Below are 20735 nucleotides of genomic sequence, written 5' to 3' on the forward strand. Positions count from 1 at the left end.
CGTATCATTATCTCTTGATACAATTTTGAAGATGTTGGAAGACTTGTTTATGAAGGCTATTATATGATGAATACTCAGGATAATTAATAGGATAATTTCAACTTTTAAATAGGAGTTTGAAGTGTATCAAAACTCTTTTTGATGAACTCTTGTATCAGCTTATAAATAGGTTGCTAATGGCGTCACTTTATGTGTAGTTTTGAGTATCTTTCACTTTCGTATTTTGCTATTCCATTGGGTAAGTTTGTGACCCTCTTTTAGTTTTTATTGGAGAGTTTTATTGATTGTATTGTGAGGTATTCTGGTGAGCAATTTGTGACAATCGGGATCGCTGTTGAAGCTTAAGTCAATAGGTGATTCGAACCTTTTTTTTCTTTAATAAAATCATTCACTAAGCGAGTCTCGAAAGTAGGATTGGTGAATCCAAACTATGTTAACAAATAGCGTATATTAATTCTCTCCTTACTTTGCTCCTTGCTTTACTTTGCATTTAATCGATTTTGTTCAATTCTGTTGCAACAACAATTAAAACAAAATTACTTTTCAAGTACAAATCAATCGAAGGCTTTTTTACTAAGTTCGAGTACTAACTTAGATAAAAAAAATTCAGAAGTAACTTGGAAAAAGTTACCAATGAGGCAAAAATTACCTAGGCACCTAGATTTCAGGGTTCTAAAGATATATCGGATGATGTTTTGTTTTTGAAGCAGAACTTTAGGGTACTTTGAACAGCCTTGAGGCTACATTAAAATTGGGTTTGCTACATATTGTGCCTGAACCCAATAGTTTAGCTGCAAAGCAACTGATTTAAAACAGGTTGGCAGCACAACATCACTATGTTGTTCTTCGTTCTATCATTGGCCTTCTATTTCTACCTTAGGAAGTTAAAATCAAGCATATATATAAAGAAGGTAACAAAGTTACTGACTGTTTAGCTTCTATGGCATACTCATGCATGCTCACTTGGAGTTCATTACTTCTTGCATGCTTGGGTACGGCTTGGCCATATTGTCGCTTAAACTCAGTGTTTTATCCCTTTGCGTAAAAAAAGAAAAGCATAATGATAAATTTAGCATTTAAGTTTTACTTTATTGGTTACTTCAATCATAAATTCTTTTTATTACCTTAGTCGTTAACCTTCAAATTTTAGTTCAATTACTTTCTCTTATTTTTTTAATGGAAAAACTGATTGAATTATTAAAAATTTAGGGACACTACCGTGGCAATTCACATGGAAGCGCACCCATGCTTTATTGTTGACATGGTTAATTCAAAACATTTATATTTATGAGCTTTTTTTGAAATTTTTAATATTTTTTAAATTTTTATGAAGTATACCTAGATTACCATATAAACTGTCAGATCAATATTATTAAAATAACTTATTGTTAAAAATAATCGTCTAAATTTTAAAATTAAGGGCAAAAGTAATTTAAAAAAGAGAATTAAGAGCAAAATTACACTAAAAATAGACATTAAAAGCAAACTTTATTAATAATTATAATTATTTGTTGCAAAAGTGTTTGCCATGGTGGAGTATATACACATGCATATGCATAAACAACTATGAATAGATCCAAAATATTGTGTGCTGGAATTGGGTCCTAGCATCAATGCTATCCATGTATTTGCCATCATTTACAAGTTTCGATAATCACCCATATTGTTTAAATCGAATCAAATTGATAAATCAGATAATTGAATAAAAAATTAGTCGGGATATTAATTTAACGAAGTTAAAAAATTAATTGATTCGTAAATCAATATAGATCTATTGAATCGAATTAAATAATTTTTTTTAAAATTTTGAATAATTACAAATAAATTAAAAATCAATAATGTGACCAATCACCAAAACTTTAAATTGAATCCTAGCCTAGGCCTAGCTTCTTAACTCTTTGAAGAACCTAAAAGAATCCATTATTGAACTCATGTTCTTGTCACGTGTCCACCCATATCCCTTCATGAATGTTTGGAAAATGTTGTGTTGGAATGGTAATGGTCCAAACCACATATGTTTTGATTTTTCAAGTTGGTTAAATTTTCCTACTAGTTCCTATAATCTGTAAAAGTTCTGGGTTTAGTCTCTGTATTTTAATTCGATCAATTTTAGTCCCTATACTTTTTAATTTGGTCTATTTTAACCCTTGTACTTTTTGAATTTTTGAAATTTTGAAATTTTACTCCTGACTCTAACAGTAGCAGTTAAATTCGTTTGGTTAAAGTCAATTACTAGTCCTATACTGAATGTACATTTGTAGATTTAGTATATATATTCCCTAATTGAATCATTTCAAGTCCCTATTTTTTTCAAATTTTCAATTTTCAATCTTGACGCAAATGACAGTCGTAAATCCATTAATTGGAGTTTTAGTGAGTACTATGTGAAAATAACAAGCTAACATGGTATTAGACATATGATAATATGTTTGTCCTATCAGACTTTCAAAATAACAGAACTTAGTGTGTTGAACAGTTATTATTTGGTGAGGACTGAAATTTTAAATTTTGAAAAGTATAATAACTAAAAATAATCAGATTAAAGTACAAGGACTAAATCCTTAAATTTCATAAAATAGAAAGACTAATAGAAACTATGTCATAGGTTTTATTTTTATTTTTATTTTATTTTGACAGCCTAAAATTCTTCTCTAAGGTACTTTGTTTCTAGAACAGTTTTTGTCTTGTCTGAAGCTTTCCTCATCTCCACCATTATTCACAGCTCCTCTCTTAATTTTTAACTTAATTTGGTATTATATTTAATTTAAAGATTTAATTTATTTATATTTATATTAACTCATCGACGGAGTAGATGTCACGAGTCACAAAAGCATCATCTTAATTGGAAAATTACTAAGATACCCTTATATGTACAAAGTCAATTATATTATTTTAAGGGTGTTTATCTTTTTTATATTTTATAAATAAATAGAAAAACTAAATCACAATAAGATTTGAACTTATGTCGCAATGAATTTTAAACAATTAACTTTACCATTTCAACTGCAATATTATTTAATTTTTCTATGAACTTTTATTAAATATATTGTTACATTTTTTCTCTCACGTCGTGAGTGTATCGTAATTTAATATACATTCATTTTAAATTTTAACTTCTATGGTTAAATTTAGGCATAATGACAGTTTTTCATTTAATTTCCCATATCTTTTAGTCTTTGAACTTGTATTTTTTGTCAAATCACCTCAAAATAGATGGAAAAGTTAACATTTGTTAACTTTGTCGATGTGGCATATATGTGGGAAGTCCCATGGATGACACGTCAACATTTAATTAATTTTTAAAAATTTTAAAAATATTTTTTAATGATTTTATATTTTTAAAAATTGCTTTTATATTTTTTTTTGAATTTTTAAATTTTTTTAAAAATTAATTAGATGCTGACATATCATCCACGTGACAATTCATGTGTATGCAACGTCAAGAAAGTTAAAAACTTTAACTTTTTTATTCATTATGGGTTAATTTGACAAAGAAGCAAGTTTAAGAAGGAAATATGAAAAATTAAATATATGACTAAAATAATTTTTTTAAAGTTGAAGGACTAAATATATCATTATACCTTACATTTATTCCTACATAATTTCAAGTAAAAAAATCCCTACATTATGTGTAAGCTGTTCATATAATCTTAATGTTATATGATAAATATATTATTATATGTGTAATGTTAGGTCGCCTTACTATCTGTCCATATTACTCACAAAAAGTCATATCATTTTAATTAATGAGTTTAACGGTTACTATCCGAGTCAAGACTGAAATTTTAAAATTCAAAAGTATAGAGACTGATAGCAAAATTAAACCTTACTGATTTAATCATTTTTAATTTAAGTGATTAACGTGGAAATATTACTTTATCATAGGTGTCAACTTTCTTTGTTAATAAAGAACTTAAGAAATGGCCGATTGAGTCTTAATTCGATTGGCATTGATAAGTGGGTTTAAATGTACTTGGCATTGAATAAAAAAGAGCAGATATAATAAAAACGATTAATACTGAAATTAAAAAAAAAGTGCCCAAAAAACTTAACAATTTCCTATAATAAGTCATATCAAACATGAAATCAACATTGTTTCTTTGTCCAAAAATGGAAAAAAAATCATTTATATTTTAGAGTGCATTATTGAAGAATCAACTACAACTAGCACTAGCACTAGGGGAATCGTTAAAATGTCAATGAATTTACAACTAGGATTCAAATAATGTACTACCAACCCTTATTTAGCCTGTGGACTGGACCAAATCAAACAAATAAAATACTTTAAAAGTGTTAATGCATTATTTTTTATCCCCAATTAGTCTCTAAACGTGATATTTGAGTATTATTTTTTTCGAGTTAGTCCTTGAATTTGACGACTGTGCCCGCATTAGGATCTGAATTGTTTTTGGTTCAACCTTTTTTCAAGACTGGCTTGGACCAAAAAAAAGTGGCTAAAGTATGTCATAGGTCCTAGTGTTGTTCACAAATTTGGAGTTAGTTCCTGTATTTTCATTTCTAGGAATTTAGTTTCTTTACTTTCAGTTGTTCATACTGTTAAATTATCTTTATTTGATCTGTTGGTGTGACATTTTGAAATAAAAAGACATTCACTTCGTAGTAATCTAACTAAAAATATGACACGCTGTAATGAATTTAAATTTAACAAATTGATTTTAACAGTGTTAATAGTTAGACTTGAATTTTGAAATTTGAAAAGCAGATGGAAAAATTCCTAGAAATAAAAGTGCAATGACTAAATCCAAATTTATGAAGAGTGTAGGGACTTATGCCATTTTTTAACCAAAAAAATCAAACCCCAAATTTAGGGGTAAAATGTGCATTAATCCAATTTAAAATTCAAAACACCTATTTTTCTTGGAATGTCAGCTATATTATTTTAAATTGAAAATTTATATATTTTTCTTGTATATTAATAGTTATATGTAAGAAACTCAGCAGTTGAAGTTTCTGGGCCATCTCCACATGCTTCCCAAAAAGGGTTAATATACTTTTCGAGACTTTAACTTGACAATTATTTCCATATTAGGACCTTAACTTAGTAATTGTTCACATATTGAGGTTTGACTTTTTTGTCTAACTTTTTCAAAGAAATATAAGGGATCGACTTGTATAAAGAAAATGATCAAAACCTAATGCGCGAACAATTACCAAGTTCAAGGATTAATTTGGACTAAAAAAAGTTTAAGTTTTAATGTGGAAAATTTTACTAAATTTAGGGACTAACTTGAAAAAAAAACTCAGACTCTAATGTGAAAGAGTTCAGGCCCCAAAAGCAAATTAACCCACCTTAAAATTCAAAACACTAAATTTCTTGGAATGTCGGCTATACTATATAGATTTCAATGTATATAATATTTATATGTAAGAAACTCAACAGTTGAAGTTGCTGGTTCATCTCCAAAAAAACTTCCCAAAACAGCATCATTTTTTTTCCTCTTCTCTGCAAATTTTCAGCTGAAACAAATCTCGAAAAACCCAATTTGAAAGATTACAAATTCAAAGTATTGAGTCACACTTTCATTGTGTAAAAAGGTTTTTTCCTTTTATTCGTTTCATTTTTCTAGAAAGTTGAAGGTTTTGGATCTGAAATTTTGGGTCATTTTGACTTTGTTTGATTTGAGATAAGAATTGGGTTTTTGCTTTTGATTTAGATTTTTCAGTACTTTCAGAAGAAGAAGAAAAAAAATGAGTTGGAAAAGCAAAGGATTTGATCCAAATCCAAAATCTATGGTAACAAAAAAGTTGACTCTTTTGCTTTGCATTGGCTGTTTTTGTGCTGGAATGCTCTTTTCTGATAGGTAAATTCTTTTAATTTTCATTTCTTGATTTGGTTCTAGCTTGTATTTGCAGTTTGATGTATTAGGTGATTGTAAATATTATATATATATATATATAAAACTTAGTGAAAGCAATAGCTGTTTTCTTTGTTTTAATTAGTACCATGGACCATATTTTAGATCACTTTTTTACTAGGCTTATTGCTATATATTTGTGTATATCATTTTAGTGGCAATGATTATGAAAACTTTTTACAAATAATCATTAATTTTTAGGGGTTTTTTTTGTTTTTACATTTAGATTGATATGTGCTGTGTAATTAATGAACCCACTTTGTTTAATGGTGTGTAATGCTAAGATCTGCACTTCATATAGCATTATGAAGCTTTTCATGTCCTTGTTTTATGCTTCTTTCATGGTGGATTCAAAGTTTTAGCCATCATCAAGATCTTTCTGTATTCGCTTTCACGGCAAGGATTGGTTAATGTCGGGGAGAGATTGTTTCCCGATGTTCCCTCCTCTGAAAATGGTGTTTAGTTAATGATATTCATTTGACATTTCATTTTGTTTACTGTTCTTATATCCAAACTTGTTGTCGGGATCTTCGGTTATTACCGTTATCTCGAATTTCTTCAAGAATCAATGGATGTTCTCTGTCCTGAATCGAGAAGCTACCTTTATATCTTCAGTCCTAGTTTGTTATATTCTTACCAATGTGAATGCCGAACTAATTAGATCTTTGGGGGTATCAGAATGTGGACAGTGCCGGAGGCCGAGGATAAAACCATATCACGAGCAATGGGTGTTAAAGATGAAAGACTAAAGTTAATTTCAGAGGGTTGTGATCCGATACGAGTGAGTTTTTTATTCAACTACTCGATAATTTTGTCGCCTTTTGTTAAGTTCTTGTTAGCTTACACGATGGATTTATATTAGCAGAAGGATGTGAAGCATGAATCAAAGGATATACTCAGTGAAGTTTCGAGGACTCATAATGCTATACAGTAAGTTCATATCCGTGCTTCGCTTTTTTAGATACCCCTTTGATTTCGTTGTGGAAGGTGTATTTTTTTTACGGATTATAAAAATGCAGAACGTTGGACAAAACAATATCGAATTTGGAGATGGAGTTAGCCGCTACAAGGGCAGTGCAAGAATCAATAATTAATGGTTCTCCCATTTCCGACGAACTGAAAATCCCCGAAACAAATGGGAAACGGAAATACTTAATGGTTGTAGGCATCAATACCGCTTTTAGTAGCAGAAAACGAAGAGATTCAGTTCGTGCTACTTGGATGCCTCAAGGAGAAGAAAGAAAGAAGCTCGAAGAGGAGAAGGGAATCATAATGCGATTCGTAATCGGCCATAGGTATGTACTTTATCAAGTTCAAAGCTAAGTTTTCTGGACAGAAGCTTTATGAATCCTTTTGTTGTATAGTCAACTATTTCGATTGAATTGAATTCTCTTTAAACTTTTTTATCTGTCCAAACGATAGTGCTACCTCCGGGGGTATCCTCGATAGAGCTATTGAAGCAGAAGACCGAAAGCATGGGGACTTTCTGCGGCTGGTACTACCCTCAATCTCGCTCGTTTTCAGTTTTATGTATATATCTCTGGAACAGCTATGTAGCCTTATTTTTTATTGTAAACTTTTTTTGTTCTGAGCAGGAGCATGTTGAGGGTTACCTTGAATTATCAGCCAAGACAAAGACATACTTCGCCACTGCTGCTGCTTTGTGGGATGCTGATTTCTATGTCAAAGTCGATGATGATGTGCATGTAAATATAGGTACATATACAACATTTTCTTCCCCATTCTCTTTTTTTTTTCTTTCATGAGAACAGTCTTTTAAACCGGTAAACATTAAACCTAAAATTCTTTAATATATTTTCCGTTTTCGTGTGGCGGCCAAAATGTATGTTGCACTTGAAACTGAGTATTTTGTGATGACAACAATTTGCAGATGTAACTCATTTATCTGGATATGTTTTTGTGTTTCTAGATTTGATATGATAGAAATTGGGTACGGTTAAAAGACCTCTCCAATATTTCTCAATTTCGAAATTGAGAAAATTGGTCTCTCTGAAAAAAATAGGAGCAATTTAATCCCTGTTAATTTCGAAAGTGAGCAACTAAGGACAATTAAGCGCGGCGATAATGTTTTCCGTCAATTATACATAATTTTGATTGTTATAGTAACAAATTTAGCATTTAACGTTTACATATTTTGTCATTTTGACCTTTATTCTAATATTCAACAAATTCAGCCTCAACATTTAAGCATTTACACAAACGTTGCAGGATTAATTAGGACCAAATTGACAGAATGTGTAAACTTTGTAGGCTAAATTTATTATTATACCAATTAAAATCATGTACAATTAATAGAAAACATTATCGTCGTGACTAATTGTCTTTAGTTGCTCACTTTCAAAATTGACAGGATTAAATTGTTTTAATTTTTTTGAGAGGGACTGGAGAGGTCTTTTTACCAATTGGATACTCATTTTTGGTTTTTTTTTTCTTGGATAATGAGAAACATTAAGAAAATGTGTTTGGTTAAAAATTTTTGAAAAATTAAAATAGGTGAAAATTAGAAAACAATAAAAAGTTGTTTTCACTAAAAATGTTTGGTAAAACTAAAAAAATTAACTTAAAATGAATTGACTTTGGTTCAAACATATATAAACAAAATTTGCTTTTGCAGCAACACTTGGAGCAACTTTGGCTCGACATCGAACCAAGCCCCGGGTTTATATCGGTTGTATGAAATCCGGTCCCGTTCTTGCCCAAAAGTAAGTCCAAGGTCATGTTTCTAACAAAGAAGTTCGGAGTTATAACCTAAATTTATGTTTTCTCACTTTTATTCTTGTCCATGGATAGGGGAGTAAGATATCACGAACCCGAACATTGGAAATTCGGTGAGGAAGGAAACAAGTATTTCCGGCACGCAACGGGGCAACTATACGCCATCTCTAGAGATTTAGCTTCCTATATATCAATTAACCAGTAAGCTTTGCATCTTCTAAACAAAATGTTGTATCTTTGTGTTTGAAGTTCATTTGTGCTTATTACTCGTCTTTCTTTAACGATAATTTTCCAGGCATGTGCTGCATAAGTATGCCAATGAAGATGTTTCGTTGGGATCGTGGTTTATAGGGTTGGATGTCGATCATATAGATGATCGAAGCCTATGCTGTGGCACCACAGGTAACATCCTAAACTAAATGCAGTACTTGTTTCCATCTGGTATTTGGAATCATCTTATCAAGGAACTTGTTATCGATAAGTGGTTCTCACTAGTCATATGGAGGCCCTTGTGCTAAGAGTTGAATTACATTTTATCCTCTCTACTCAAAATTTGGGCAAATCGGTCCTTTCACGGTAGATCAAAGAGCAAACAGATTCTTCTGTTAAAAGTTTCATTTATTTCTACTATTAAAAGCTGGTCCTTATGTATCAGCATAAGGTACATGTGGCTAACTGGTTATTTCATAAGCTACGCCATCTTTTAACAGTAGAAAAGAACGAAGTTTTTAACAGATCGACCAGTTTTTGCTTATGTTTTGAGTAAATGGGGCAAAATGCAATCTGACTCCTAATATAGAGGTTTCCATGGTACTTGCCTAATATTTTCCATCACCGACAATATTTTTTAAACCTATGTTGCTCAGACGTTAATTTTTTCCCTTGAAATACTCGTGTTCAACACATGAATATAAGGATATGACCTGAAAGGACCATCCATAAACAAGGAAAAACTTAGAAACATTCAACCATACCTCTGTAAAATCTCTCACTCCCAAATCTGAGCAACATAGCTTTAAAAAGGCACCTAACATTAAAGCAATGCTTGGAGGTTCTATGATCCCAATTGTTCGGTAACATCCCCGGACTTCCTCCGGGGACTGTATTTGTATATGTGTGTATGTGAAAAGACAAGAATAGATAATAAATACCATATGTTCAAGGAGTATGTTACAAAACCAGGATTTGGAAACAAAAAGATTGATGACGAAAAACATTTGCCGCAGATTGCGAGTGGAAGGCTCAAGCGGGCAACGTTTGTGTTGCTTCGTTCGATTGGACCTGCAGTGGGATATGCAAGTCTGTTGAGAGGATGAAAGACGTTCACCGACGGTGTGGAGAAGGCAAGAATGCTTTGTGGACTGAAGCTTAGTCAGTTTTCCTCCGAACTCCGGAGAAAGCAAAGTAAACAGTAGGAGCTTGTTTTTTTGGCCTTCATGAGAATACATTGTAAAAAACAGTGAGGTGTGTAATTAAAAAATTCAATTCTTTAGGTGGGGATGGGGAGTTTTGTAAGTGTGAAAGGCAACTCCACAATAAGTGCCATTAGTTAAGCCATAAAGCTTTTGCTTCTTTTATATATATATATATATACACAAAATTAGTGGCTTTTTTTCATTACACTTTTTGACTGATATTTCTCCCTTTTTCATGATTGTGGGTGAAATTGAAGATGAAATGCTTCCATTTTGATATCTTCATTTCTTCATCTTTAAGCATCACCATCTAAGAATATATATATATATAAAGGGTTAGGTTAAATGATGAAAGTTAAATTCTACTCATAGCGGGATTTATTCTTATACTTTAATTTGATCAATTTTAGTCTCTGTAGTTTCAATTTTAAAATTTTAATAGTTTGTTTGGTTAAATTCAATTACTATTCTTGTGTACTATACATACATTTGTAAATTTAATCCATATTGTTCCATTGGATAATCCTAAGTTTTTATATGTCGTTATACGTATGGTGATATATTTGTCGCATTAAATTTTGAAAATAGCATAACTTAATATATTTAACAACTATTATTTGGTGGAGGTTGGAATTTTAAAATTTGAAAAATCGCATAAACTAAAATTCATCAAATTAAATTACAGAGATTAAATCCATAACTTTTACAATATACGGCTAGGGGCATTCATAGTTCGATTAAAACCGAATTAACCCACCGAATCAATCTAATTCAGTTAATCAGTCAATGGCCGAATTTAGTTCGGTTGGAGGTCGGTTAATGATTTTTTAAATTTGCAGTTATTGATTAATTCGATTTGAAATCGGGTAATTAACCGAAATAAATAATATATAATATATTTTATATTAGCAAGGTATTTTTTGAACTACTATTTTTTATAGTAATCGAAATAAATAATATATTATATATAATATTTTTTAAACTATTAAAAAAGAAATTAACATTAACAATATATTTTTTATATGTTTTATACTCTCTCTTTTTATTTCTTAAGGTATCTCTGGAGCGAGCCTAGTAATTTGTTTTATACTTAATTTAACCAAAAGACAAAAACATATAAATATCGGTTAATTCAGTTAACTAAACGAATTAACCGGAATATTTCATTCGGTTAATGTATTTGAAAAAAAATCAGCTTGGTTAATAGTTAAAATTTTTACATTTCGAGTAATTTAATTAATAGTAATTGATTCGATTATTAATCGAATCAATCATTTGAACACCCATATATATTGTGACTAATAGCAAATTTTAACATTATTTTTAATATAATTTATTTAATGCTTAAATTGTCAACTAAACTAATGAAGAGAGTAATTCCTTTTAAAATGGTCTTTTATAGTCAAATTTGACAATCGACTTTTTTATATAAAAAAAGTTAAAATGGTTTTTCTTTAACGAGATTACTAACTAAAATGTTAAAATTTTAAACATAGCAACCTGCATGACAATTCACTTGTACTTCATGTTAGTTATTTTTGAATTTTATGAACTTTCTATATATTTTTAATTTTGGTTTTGATTTTTATTTTATAAATTTTAAATATTTGTTTACGTAAAATATAAGACAATTGATGTTATATTAGCATAACGTGCACATAAACTATCATGTGAGTTGTCAAGTCAACAACGTTAAAAATTAATGTTTTAGTCATCATTTATGCTAAAAAGAAAAATAAAACTGCTTTTGAAAAATTAAGTTCAAATTTAACTTTTAAAAATAAGGATCAAATTGAAAAATATAAAATTAAAGATTAAAATTGTTATTATACCTATAATATTTTATAAATACACTTGTACAAATCAGAATCAAGTTCACTCAACCTTATCTCATTCAAAGAGTAAAAAAAAACAGTAGTGGAATCAAACAATCAAGGTTATTTTGCATCATCCATTAAAGTGAGAACATACACCTACCAAACAATCATTACTTCCAAAAAGAAAGCACAGCCCCACTTGTTCTCACTCATCCCACTACCATATCAAACCTAACATCATTCATCCCACTATTTCTAACAAGATTAACTGCATATTATCTTTCGATTTATGAACTTCGATATCTATTAGTAATAATAAGAAATGTATAGGTAGGTATGAGTGCATTGAAGCGTATTATCTTCTTATTTATGGGTTGGGGAGGGGTTATGAGTAGTTTTAGATATTATGTCAAAAAAAATACGACCAAAACTTATAATGAGATTGTTCAGAAGAAATATGAGTTCAAATGTCTTTAAGTGCATATTATCCTCCGGTTTATGAATTTCAAGAGTTATAAGTAGTAGTAAGAAATGTATAGGAAAAAGAAAAATGTTTAAAGCCTAATAAAAACCATTTTTACTTTACACTTTAGAGAGAAAGGATTTCATCACCAATACTCGGATCTTAAACTTTTAAGTTACCAACACAAAATTTTAACCACTCCTTTGTCTTAATTATTTTTTCGATAGTATTGAATCATCTCGTTTAATCAATTGAATAAACTGAATAAATTAAACCGAAAATAATAGAAAATTCAATCGATCTGCTTCTGATCCACTCGATTCAACAAACCTTGAAATGTCGACACAAAATTTTAACCATCAAATTTAACTAATGGTATAAACTATCCTAAAAATCAAAATACTCAATCCACCTACTTTTTTTCTACTTGATTCAACAAACAATCCAAAAACTCCCCTTTCATCTATAATACAGTCTACTGACCCTATATCTATCCCCCACCACTAGTACACTTTACCATTCAAAAAACCATTCCATTTTCTTCTCTATCTTAAAAACTTGTTGTTTTGTTGCAGAAGATGAGTACCAACAACATTGCAGAAAGCTCAAACACCCAAAACCCAATCCTCAAATTGCTAGATTGTTCCCTTAGGGTTTCAGTGATTCCACTAAGTGTGGCAACCATTTGGTTAACTGTAACTAATAAGCAAGATAACAGCATCTACGGAGATGTCAAATTCAACAATCTTTTGGGTGTCAAGTAAGTCATCTTACCAACTTCTTTATATTATTAATTGAATCTTGACTCCGTTGGTATTAATTTCTTTACAATATTGATAAAAATCAACTTCTTTACTAAGTTGACACGGTAACGAGGATGACGTGAGTTTAAATACGTTTTTTCCTCTTACTTAAAGATTGGGAAAGAGTTATAAGTCGATAAGTAGACAAAAATCAACTTCTATACAATGTTGATTAAGCCTTAGCTCATTTGACACATTTGTTATTGCAACAACGAGGAAGATATAGATTTGAATGCTCTTAAATGCGTTTTTCCTCTGATTTAAAAATCAGAAAGAGATTATAAATAGTAAAGTGTTAAGATTTTTATATATTTATTTATTTATATTTTAGATAAATAAAAAGTATTGAAATTTGATTCGCAGATACATGGTTTGCACCAGCGCCATATGTGCTGCTTATGCTTTATTTGCTGCTGTTGCCTCTTGGATCAGATATTTTGTCACTAAAGCTTGGCTCTTCTTTGTCTCTGATCAGGTTTTTCAATCCTTAAAAACATCAAACTTTACCTTAATTTTCATGTATGATTCTTTGTTTCTTACTTTCTTTTATTTAAAAATTTCAATCCAATCATTAACTTTGTTAGTATTTTCTGTCAAAATATGTCAATTTGGCATATTTATTGAACTATTCTCTTGTGCCGATGCAAATGATTGACAAAAAATAAATATATTAAGTTTACAAATTCTGACAGAAATTACAAACAACGATAATGATTGGGCTAGAATTTTTAAATCGAAAAAAGTAAGAGAATTGAATTACTAAACTGTTAGTAAGTTTAAGTTTTAGTCACTCGTTTTCAAAAAGTTACAAAATATTCACTGGATTATTCAAAAAATTTCATTTAAGTACCGAGACTGATAACATATTTTAAAATTTTTCTTGTTTTGGTACTACAGATTGTAGCATATTTAATGGTGACATCAGGGGCAGCAGTGATGGAAATATTGTACTTAGCATATAATGGGGACCAAAAAATCACATGGAGTGAAGCCTGCAGTAGTTATGGCAAATTCTGCAATCAAATGAAAGTAGCTTTGATCCTCCATGCCTTGGTTCTTTGCTGCTTCATTGTTTTGGCTCTCATCTCTGCTTATAGGGTTTTTAGCAAATTTGACCCTCCTTTTTTTTCTAAGCAAGATAATGAAGAAAGGACTTAATTGCAAAATGGCACAAACATTTGGCTTTGTTTTGCATTAATATATATACTCTTTATAGATGCTTTGGGGTTTAAACTAGTAAGTGGATTATATTCCATAGAGATATGAACGTATGTACATATAAATATATTATATGGGAGATTACCAGATGTGAGTGTTGAATACGAATGTTTTTACATGAATATTATCAATTATTTTTAGTTTATTTATTTATTTATATGTTTGAAGGATAATATCTCATGTTTATGTTTATATTTGGGTTAAAAGAAGATAGTTCAGCAAAATGAAGAGAAGAAACTAAACTTCGCTAATGAGATTTTGGCTCAATGGGGTAAAAGTATCATGGAGGATCTTGTATTAGGAGTTAGATTACATTTTGTCCTCCTTCGTTCAAAAAATGTACAAATTAATTCTTGTACGTTGGATCAAGGAGTAAACTAATCTTTTCGGTTAAAAATTTCATTCGTTTTTACAATTAAAAAATGGTGTGGTTGGTGAAATAACCAGACAATCACATGTGGCATGCCATGCGTACCTCCTACTGACATAGAGGGGGTAGTTTTTAATTGTAAAAATAGATAGAATTTTTAACAAAAGAACCGAATTGCTCTTTGATTTAACGTACAAGAATTAATTTAGGTGGCAAAATGCAATCTAACTTCTAGCACAAAAATCTCATGGTACTTTTGCTGGCTCAATGGTAAGTTTTTAAAACTGAATCAGTGGTTAAATTAATCAGGTCACCGGTTCAATTGGTCCATACTGATTCTTAAGCCAACCGGTCTAATGTCTTTCTCCGGACTAGTACCTCAATCTATTTCAAGTCCTATTTATGGATTAAAAAGAGACCATTGGTAATTTTAAACACGATCAAAACCTATAAAAAGTAGCTAAACTTTTCTTTTAAAATCAAACAAAGTGGTATTATTCTTGTCTGGAATATGCTAATTGAACTCTAATCTGTAAAAATAAAATGGCAGCAGCTTAAAATTAAAGCAACAGCTAATCAATTTCAAATTTCAATTGAAAACAAAATTAAAACTTTCTTAAACTTGTAATAAATACATAGCTACAAGAAAGAAAAAATAGATAAATCCGTCACAGCAACTCAAAGCTGCAAAGCCAGATCTGGCTGCTGGGAATCAACCAAAACACCTGCCGATTGTTTCACCGGTGACCCTGGAGATTGGAACCCGATATTAAGATCCGGAGGAAGTGAATCCTGCTTCTGTCTCGGCTGTGCTCGAGGGCTAAGACCTTGCCAATGAGGCTGAACTTGGAACCGAGACAAGTCGGTCGCCACGAGTTGAGGGAAAACCATGGGTCGGTTTTGGAACTGAGCTTCATTCATCATGCGAACATGTTGCGGTGGGAAACCATGGAGGGGAAAATTATTCTTCTCTGGCTGAGGTTGAAAATGCATCCCTGCAGAAACAGGGAATTGCCCTCGAACTTGCGGAGCTTGTGGATGAAGTTCCCTAGCCGGGTTGTATAACGAATCTGCGGATATCTTTCCTTTCGAAGTGCCAGAGTTTTCATTTGCTTCCTTAAAGGCTCCAGCTCCTATAGACATCCATGCACGAGCAGCGACAGCGGCAGCATTGCTGGACTCATCTCTTCTAATAGGTGGAACAGATGGCATAGCTGGTGGAGTAAACAAAGATGGCCTCCCTTCTGATGTTGACCCATTTGCGGGACAAAATGAAGAGGATTTCGGTTCAGAAACGGGGACATCGAGAGGATGTGGCTTAGCAGGAACTGGGGTCCTATAAGTTCCAACATCCTTTCGAACATCAGTTGCAGGAACTGGGGTCGTCCTATGAGTAGCATCATCCTTTCGAGGATGAACGTCAGCAGCATGCTGCAACTTTGTGAAAAGGGCTGATTCCTTAGGAGCACGAGTCTCGAACGTTAATACCGGTGTTGGAAGTGGTTCATACTCTCCAACCCACCCACGACCAAACTTACAGCCAACAGGCAGTGCTTGCTCAATCCTGCGGGATGCAACTTTCCATGCAACAGGTCCAAGCGTTGCAGCGAAGCGAGCAAGACTCCTAGCATACGAAAGTTCTGCTTGAAGCCCAACCTGAATCAGAAAAGAAAAATAACTAAAAAGGCTAATAATAATAGAAGATGATAAAATCAGTTTGCTTGTTACATACAGCAACCAGCTGCTTGATTTCAGCCTCAAAGGTCGTAAATATCGAATCCGATCTAACCACCGGTTGATTAGATATGTTATATGTTGCACGACGATTATCATCAAGTGCAGTCGCCCTCCTCCCAAATTTAGAAAGAAGACCCTTCCCTAAGACATGAAAGAATAATTTAAGAGCTAAAACAAAACTGCCACATGCATAAGGCTCTTCTCAACAATTAAAAAGCCACCATCGAAAGTGGAAAAATGGGTTTGATAGGGAACTCAATACCTGATGATAGTTCTTCAGTTTTCTCTCGATTATAATCAGGCACGGATGAATTACCATCTACGAGTACATCAGTATGGCTAGGCCTCCCACAAGCATTAGCTTGGATAGCAATGGAAGTGTTCAGGATATCTCCAGAAGTGGCAAGAATGGCCCCTGAAGAGAAATCAGAACCAACAGGTTCCTGCGTTGTAAGGTATAAAGGTTTTCTGGTTTGCTTCTTTGCTAAGAAGTTTGATTTTGTTTTCTGTTCAATCTTGCTATCTTTCTCGGACCGTTCTACATCAATCCTCAACTTCTCAAACTTTTTCATGGCCAGCTCTTGAATGGACCTTGCCTTCGCAAAATAACTTATAGTCAGAACTCGGAAACCCAAAAGATACTCAAAAGTAAACTATAATTCGGAAGGAATAAAGAGGGAAAAAAACATTATACCTGTTTATGGTATACTGTATCTGGCGCATTGTATTGCATTGCGTTTGAGCATATTAAGAAGACATCACTCTGCATCCAAGAAAAAACAAGCATAAAAATCCAAGAGAAGACATATGCGGAAGCGGGGATCACTGTGGACCAAAATGCTACATTTTAGTTCATTCGGTGATATTGTTCACACTACTCAATGTAAACACAAAGCAGAGGCAACTCCATTTACAGGCACCAAAAACCGAAATCTATTTACGGAACCAAAAAATTCAGCTAATTGCAAAATGCTAAAAAAATAAAAGCCTATGACAACAAGATGATGAAGTAAAAACCAAAACTGAACATATCCCTCAGTTCCACAAAGTTGATAACCAATTAACCAAACAAGATCAAATGAAAGATGAAGCTCTGAATCAGAGGCAACCTATCTCAATTAACGCGGTGGAAGGTACTTTTTGGTTTTTGCAAATCATTTAGAAAGTTTCACCTTCACCAAAGTGTTCTAATCTGAAAATTTGCAACCTCAGCAGCCATCAAAAGGAGTTACTTTTATGCTTTCAAGATACCTTAAACTAATCTGTTATCTTAGTGCAAATGCAATAGGACCACCATAAAAACTCTAACCACCACTATTTGCCAATTGAAAACAATGTTGGTAAATTTATGACAAATATTAGCAACTCTCCAACAGAATACACTAAAATGCCACATTCAACACTTGAGCCATGCCAACCAAACCTTTTATCTTTATCACAACCAAACCATGTTCCAAGGGGTAGAAAATTAGAAGAAAGCAACACCTCCTTTTAAAACACCGACATGAGTCACAAGAAAACTAGTAAAAACTGAAATGAAGTTTCAAATTCTCCCAAACCCCAAGAGAACTTCAACTAAGAAAAGAAATAGCAGAAAGCAACATATCCTCGTAAAGCACCAATACAAGTCACAAGAAAACTGGTAAATCTCAAAAGAACTTCTGAATTATCCCAAACCTCAAGTTCCAAGAGAACTTCAGCTACATAAACCAAGCCTAAGAACACCATGAACACATACCTCAAATTGTTCCAGTGCCGAATAAGATCCATTTGCCAACTTCTTCCTCACCGTGGCAAAGTCCATCGGATGCTCAATCACATCATGGTAATCAGGAAGCTGCAAAATCAATAAAAACTTACTAAGACGAAAGAAATTAAACTCAAAACAAACCAGAATTCCCAATAGGAACGTGCTGCCAACACTTTCGAAGTAAATTCTGCTTACCTCCTCAGGATCAACGGGTTCCGCATATACACCATAAGTGTCTTTCCTGCCATGATTCACACCCAATCCAGCATAAGCAACACCAAGCAGAGAAAAGAAAGAAGAAAAAGAACAGAAAAAAAGGAGTACAAGACTCACTTCTGAAGTTTATCAAGAATCAATTCCAATATCTTCTTATCAGGTAATGGAACCACTGATGGAGGATCGGATGGCGTCCCTAATAAAAACCAACCAAAATCCATATCAAAATTCCACATTCTTAAACCGAAACACTGAATTCTCAAAATGCAGCACTGACATTACAACAAAGCTCCATAAACAGAGCAAAAATCGAAGACCTAACAATAAATCAAAAACAAACCTGGAACCGAGTCCTGCCCTTTGGATTCCCCTTTTCTCCCTCTCATCTGTCAAACCAAAAAAAAAAACTCCTAAACTTCAGAACACCCAAAACCTTAAAATAACACAAATCATCAAAATATAAAAGCTTACACTCAAACCAGAACCCATCTATAAAATCTCCCACAAGCTACATATAATAGATAGATGAAGAGAGAAAAGAGAATGAGACAGAGACAGAGACAGTGACAGTGACAGGAGACAGTGACAGCTAAAGGAGACAATATAGGTACACTCGAACATTACAGACAGAGAGTAGAACACAAAGATTTAGAGAGAGAAACAGATGGTTTAGAGGGAGAGAGAGATAGATAAATAGAGAGAGAAAGGTGGGAGCGTGATCAGATTCCGTTAGAAGATTTTTTGGGGGGTTTTTTTTGACAGTTGACCCTTAAAACCGTTAATTTTCTCCTAAATTCTCTCGTTCCCTCCAAAGTCCCAAACAATAAATAGTTGCTTGCTTTCAGCTTTTACTTCTCCTTTGATAGATCAGTAGAGTACAAATTATTTGATACAAACCTCGGCATCCACATCAACACGGCCATCGTCATCATCATCTTCATCATCATCAACTTGTCGGTCTTCTTCTTCTTCTTCTTCTTCTTCAACTCCATCACTGACGTTGATTCTTCTCTTTTTAATCTTTCTCTTCCTTCTCTCACTTTCCTCTTCTTCCTCTTCCTCATCTTCATCTTCTTCTTCCTCCTCCACTTCCTCCTTCGCCGTTCGCCTCCCACGCGCGGCGGACGACGAAACAACACCTCGGCCACGGCTCGGCGGCAAAGAAACAGGAGGAGAAGGCGGTTCAGCTTCTTGACCTTGATTAAGTTTAAGAATAAGCTTAAGCTTCTTCTCTCTCCTCCTCTCTTCTTCCTCGTCTTCTTCCTCGAAGTCTTCGTCCAGGTAATCGTCGTAATCGATGTTATACCTCACATTTCTCCGCCGGTGACTCCGCCGCAGCTCCGATTCCGTCGCTGCTGCCGGCGAACTTCCCCTTTTAGCCAGATCCGCCTTCGATGGCCTCCCTTTCTTCTTCCTCTTCACGATCTGCCCCATCTCTTTACACCTTTCCTCTCTCAAAAAAAAAAAAAAAACCCTCACACACACTCCCCTCTCTCTCTCTCTCTCTCTCTCTCTTCTGTTGTTTTTATTTTTATTTTTATTTTTATTTCCACTTTCTCTCTCTTAAATTTTTTTTATTCCATTTATTTTTTTCCAGATAGTGTCTTGCCCTTGTTCCCGAGATTTCCGACCCTATATCCGAGGCTGTAGGTTCGTATATAAATAAAAAAATGAGTGTGATGTTTTTATTTTTTCTTCTTTCACTTTCTTGCTGTCTAAACGACATATCGGGAGTGTACAAAACGACACCCAAATACGCCGTTTTGGAAACTGCCTGATTAGGGTTCGGCGTGTCCCGTTATTTGCGGCTCCTTCGCTCACCTCATCTCTATTCCTTTTCTTTGATCTTAAGACTTTATTTTCTTTTTTCTTCAGCGCGTGTGTAACACGTTTATTAAATGTAATGACATTCTAAAATTACCATGAAATTCTATAAAAAAATGTAACATCCGGGTCAGCTCATCGATTCAATCGATTTATCGTCAATTTAATAATAATTAATCAATTTTATTAATTAAATTAAAATTTCAAATGTATAATTGTCATGTCTGAGTTTCTTATTTTCTCGTACATAATTATTATTTACGTGTTTTTGAGTCATATTTCAATTTTTCATCTATTTATATTTTATATTGATTTAATTTTAATTTTTAATTTCTCGAGTTATTATCGATTTTGGTCTAATTATCAACAATGATAAAACCATAATTGTTAATTTAAATATATAATTAACTAATGGTATGGGAAAAGTTAATAACAATTTATTAGAATTTAAAATCAAAGAAAAATAACAATATGCTTATAAAATTAATTAAAATAAATATAATTTAAAAT

General features: G+C 32.6%; 3 protein-coding genes across 5 annotated transcripts; 2 read left to right on the plus strand and 1 right to left on the minus strand.

Annotated features, from left to right (window-relative positions):
* The first annotated feature begins 5397 nt into the window (after positions 1–5397).
* LOC105768459 (probable beta-1,3-galactosyltransferase 4) lies at positions 5398–10232 on the plus strand. Of its 3 annotated transcripts, XM_052630576.1 has the most exons (11): positions 5398–5556; positions 5676–5822; positions 6555–6657; positions 6739–6806; positions 6896–7171; positions 7299–7371; positions 7472–7592; positions 8512–8599; positions 8688–8813; positions 8908–9014; positions 9839–10232. In XM_052630576.1, the coding sequence occupies exons 2-11, from the start codon at positions 5710–5712 to the stop codon at positions 9982–9984; spliced, it is 1221 nt and encodes a 406-aa protein (XP_052486536.1). In that variant the 5' UTR covers positions 5398–5556; positions 5676–5709; the 3' UTR covers positions 9985–10232. The 3 variants fall into 3 exon arrangements, with proteins under 3 accessions (XP_052486536.1, XP_052486535.1, XP_012443830.1); XM_052630575.1 differs by having other exon boundaries at positions 5398–5822; XM_012588376.2 differs by having other exon boundaries at positions 5399–5822; positions 6742–6806.
* A 2563-nt stretch (positions 10233–12795) lies between these two features.
* LOC105768460 (CASP-like protein 2D1) lies at positions 12796–14473 on the plus strand. Its single transcript, XM_012588380.2, has 3 exons — positions 12796–13067; positions 13474–13585; positions 14008–14473. The coding sequence occupies exons 1-3, from the start codon at positions 12886–12888 to the stop codon at positions 14266–14268; spliced, it is 555 nt and encodes a 184-aa protein (XP_012443834.1). The 5' UTR covers positions 12796–12885; the 3' UTR covers positions 14269–14473.
* Positions 14474–15258: 785 nt separating this feature from the next.
* LOC105768458 (uncharacterized) lies at positions 15259–20021 on the minus strand. The gene is made up of 9 exons (XM_012588375.2): positions 19299–20021; positions 18742–18787; positions 18519–18597; positions 18381–18426; positions 18174–18272; positions 17130–17198; positions 16698–17031; positions 16431–16576; positions 15259–16354 (listed from the first exon to the last, which is right to left on the minus strand). Exons 1-9 carry the CDS (start codon positions 19833–19835, stop codon positions 15377–15379), a joined length of 2334 nt encoding a protein of 777 aa, XP_012443829.1. The 5' UTR covers positions 19836–20021; the 3' UTR covers positions 15259–15376.
* Between the last annotated feature and the right edge of the window lie 714 nt (positions 20022–20735).

This window comes from Gossypium raimondii, chromosome 5, assembly GCF_025698545.1.
Source record: "Gossypium raimondii isolate GPD5lz chromosome 5, ASM2569854v1, whole genome shotgun sequence".
NCBI lineage: Eukaryota > Viridiplantae > Streptophyta > Magnoliopsida > Malvales > Malvaceae > Gossypium > Gossypium raimondii.

Bases quoted from the DNA above. Each gene is read 5' to 3' on its own strand.
- LOC105768458 (XM_012588375.2), bottom strand. From the start codon at position 19,835: ATGGGGCAGATCGTGAAGAGGAAGAAGAAAGGGAGGCCATCGAAGGCG. The intron at 18,427-18,518 runs GTGAGTCTTGTA...GAATCATGGCAG, and splicing joins ATTCTTGATAAACTTCAGAA to GAAAGACACTTATGGTGTAT. The intron at 17,199-18,173 runs GTATGTGTTCAT...TCTTGGATGCAG, and splicing joins CGGCACTGGAACAATTTGAG to AGTGATGTCTTCTTAATATG.
- LOC105768460 (XM_012588380.2), top strand. From the start codon at position 12,886: ATGAGTACCAACAACATTGCAGAAAGCTCAAACACCCAAAACCCAATC. The intron at 13,068-13,473 runs GTAAGTCATCTT...TTTGATTCGCAG, and splicing joins AACAATCTTTTGGGTGTCAA to ATACATGGTTTGCACCAGCG. The intron at 13,586-14,007 runs GTTTTTCAATCC...TTGGTACTACAG, and splicing joins TCTTCTTTGTCTCTGATCAG to ATTGTAGCATATTTAATGGT.
- LOC105768459 (XM_052630575.1), top strand. From the start codon at position 5,710: ATGAGTTGGAAAAGCAAAGGATTTGATCCAAATCCAAAATCTATGGTA. The intron at 5,823-6,554 runs GTAAATTCTTTT...TGGGGGTATCAG, and splicing joins GGAATGCTCTTTTCTGATAG to AATGTGGACAGTGCCGGAGG. The intron at 8,600-8,687 runs GTAAGTCCAAGG...GTCCATGGATAG, and splicing joins GGTCCCGTTCTTGCCCAAAA to GGGAGTAAGATATCACGAAC.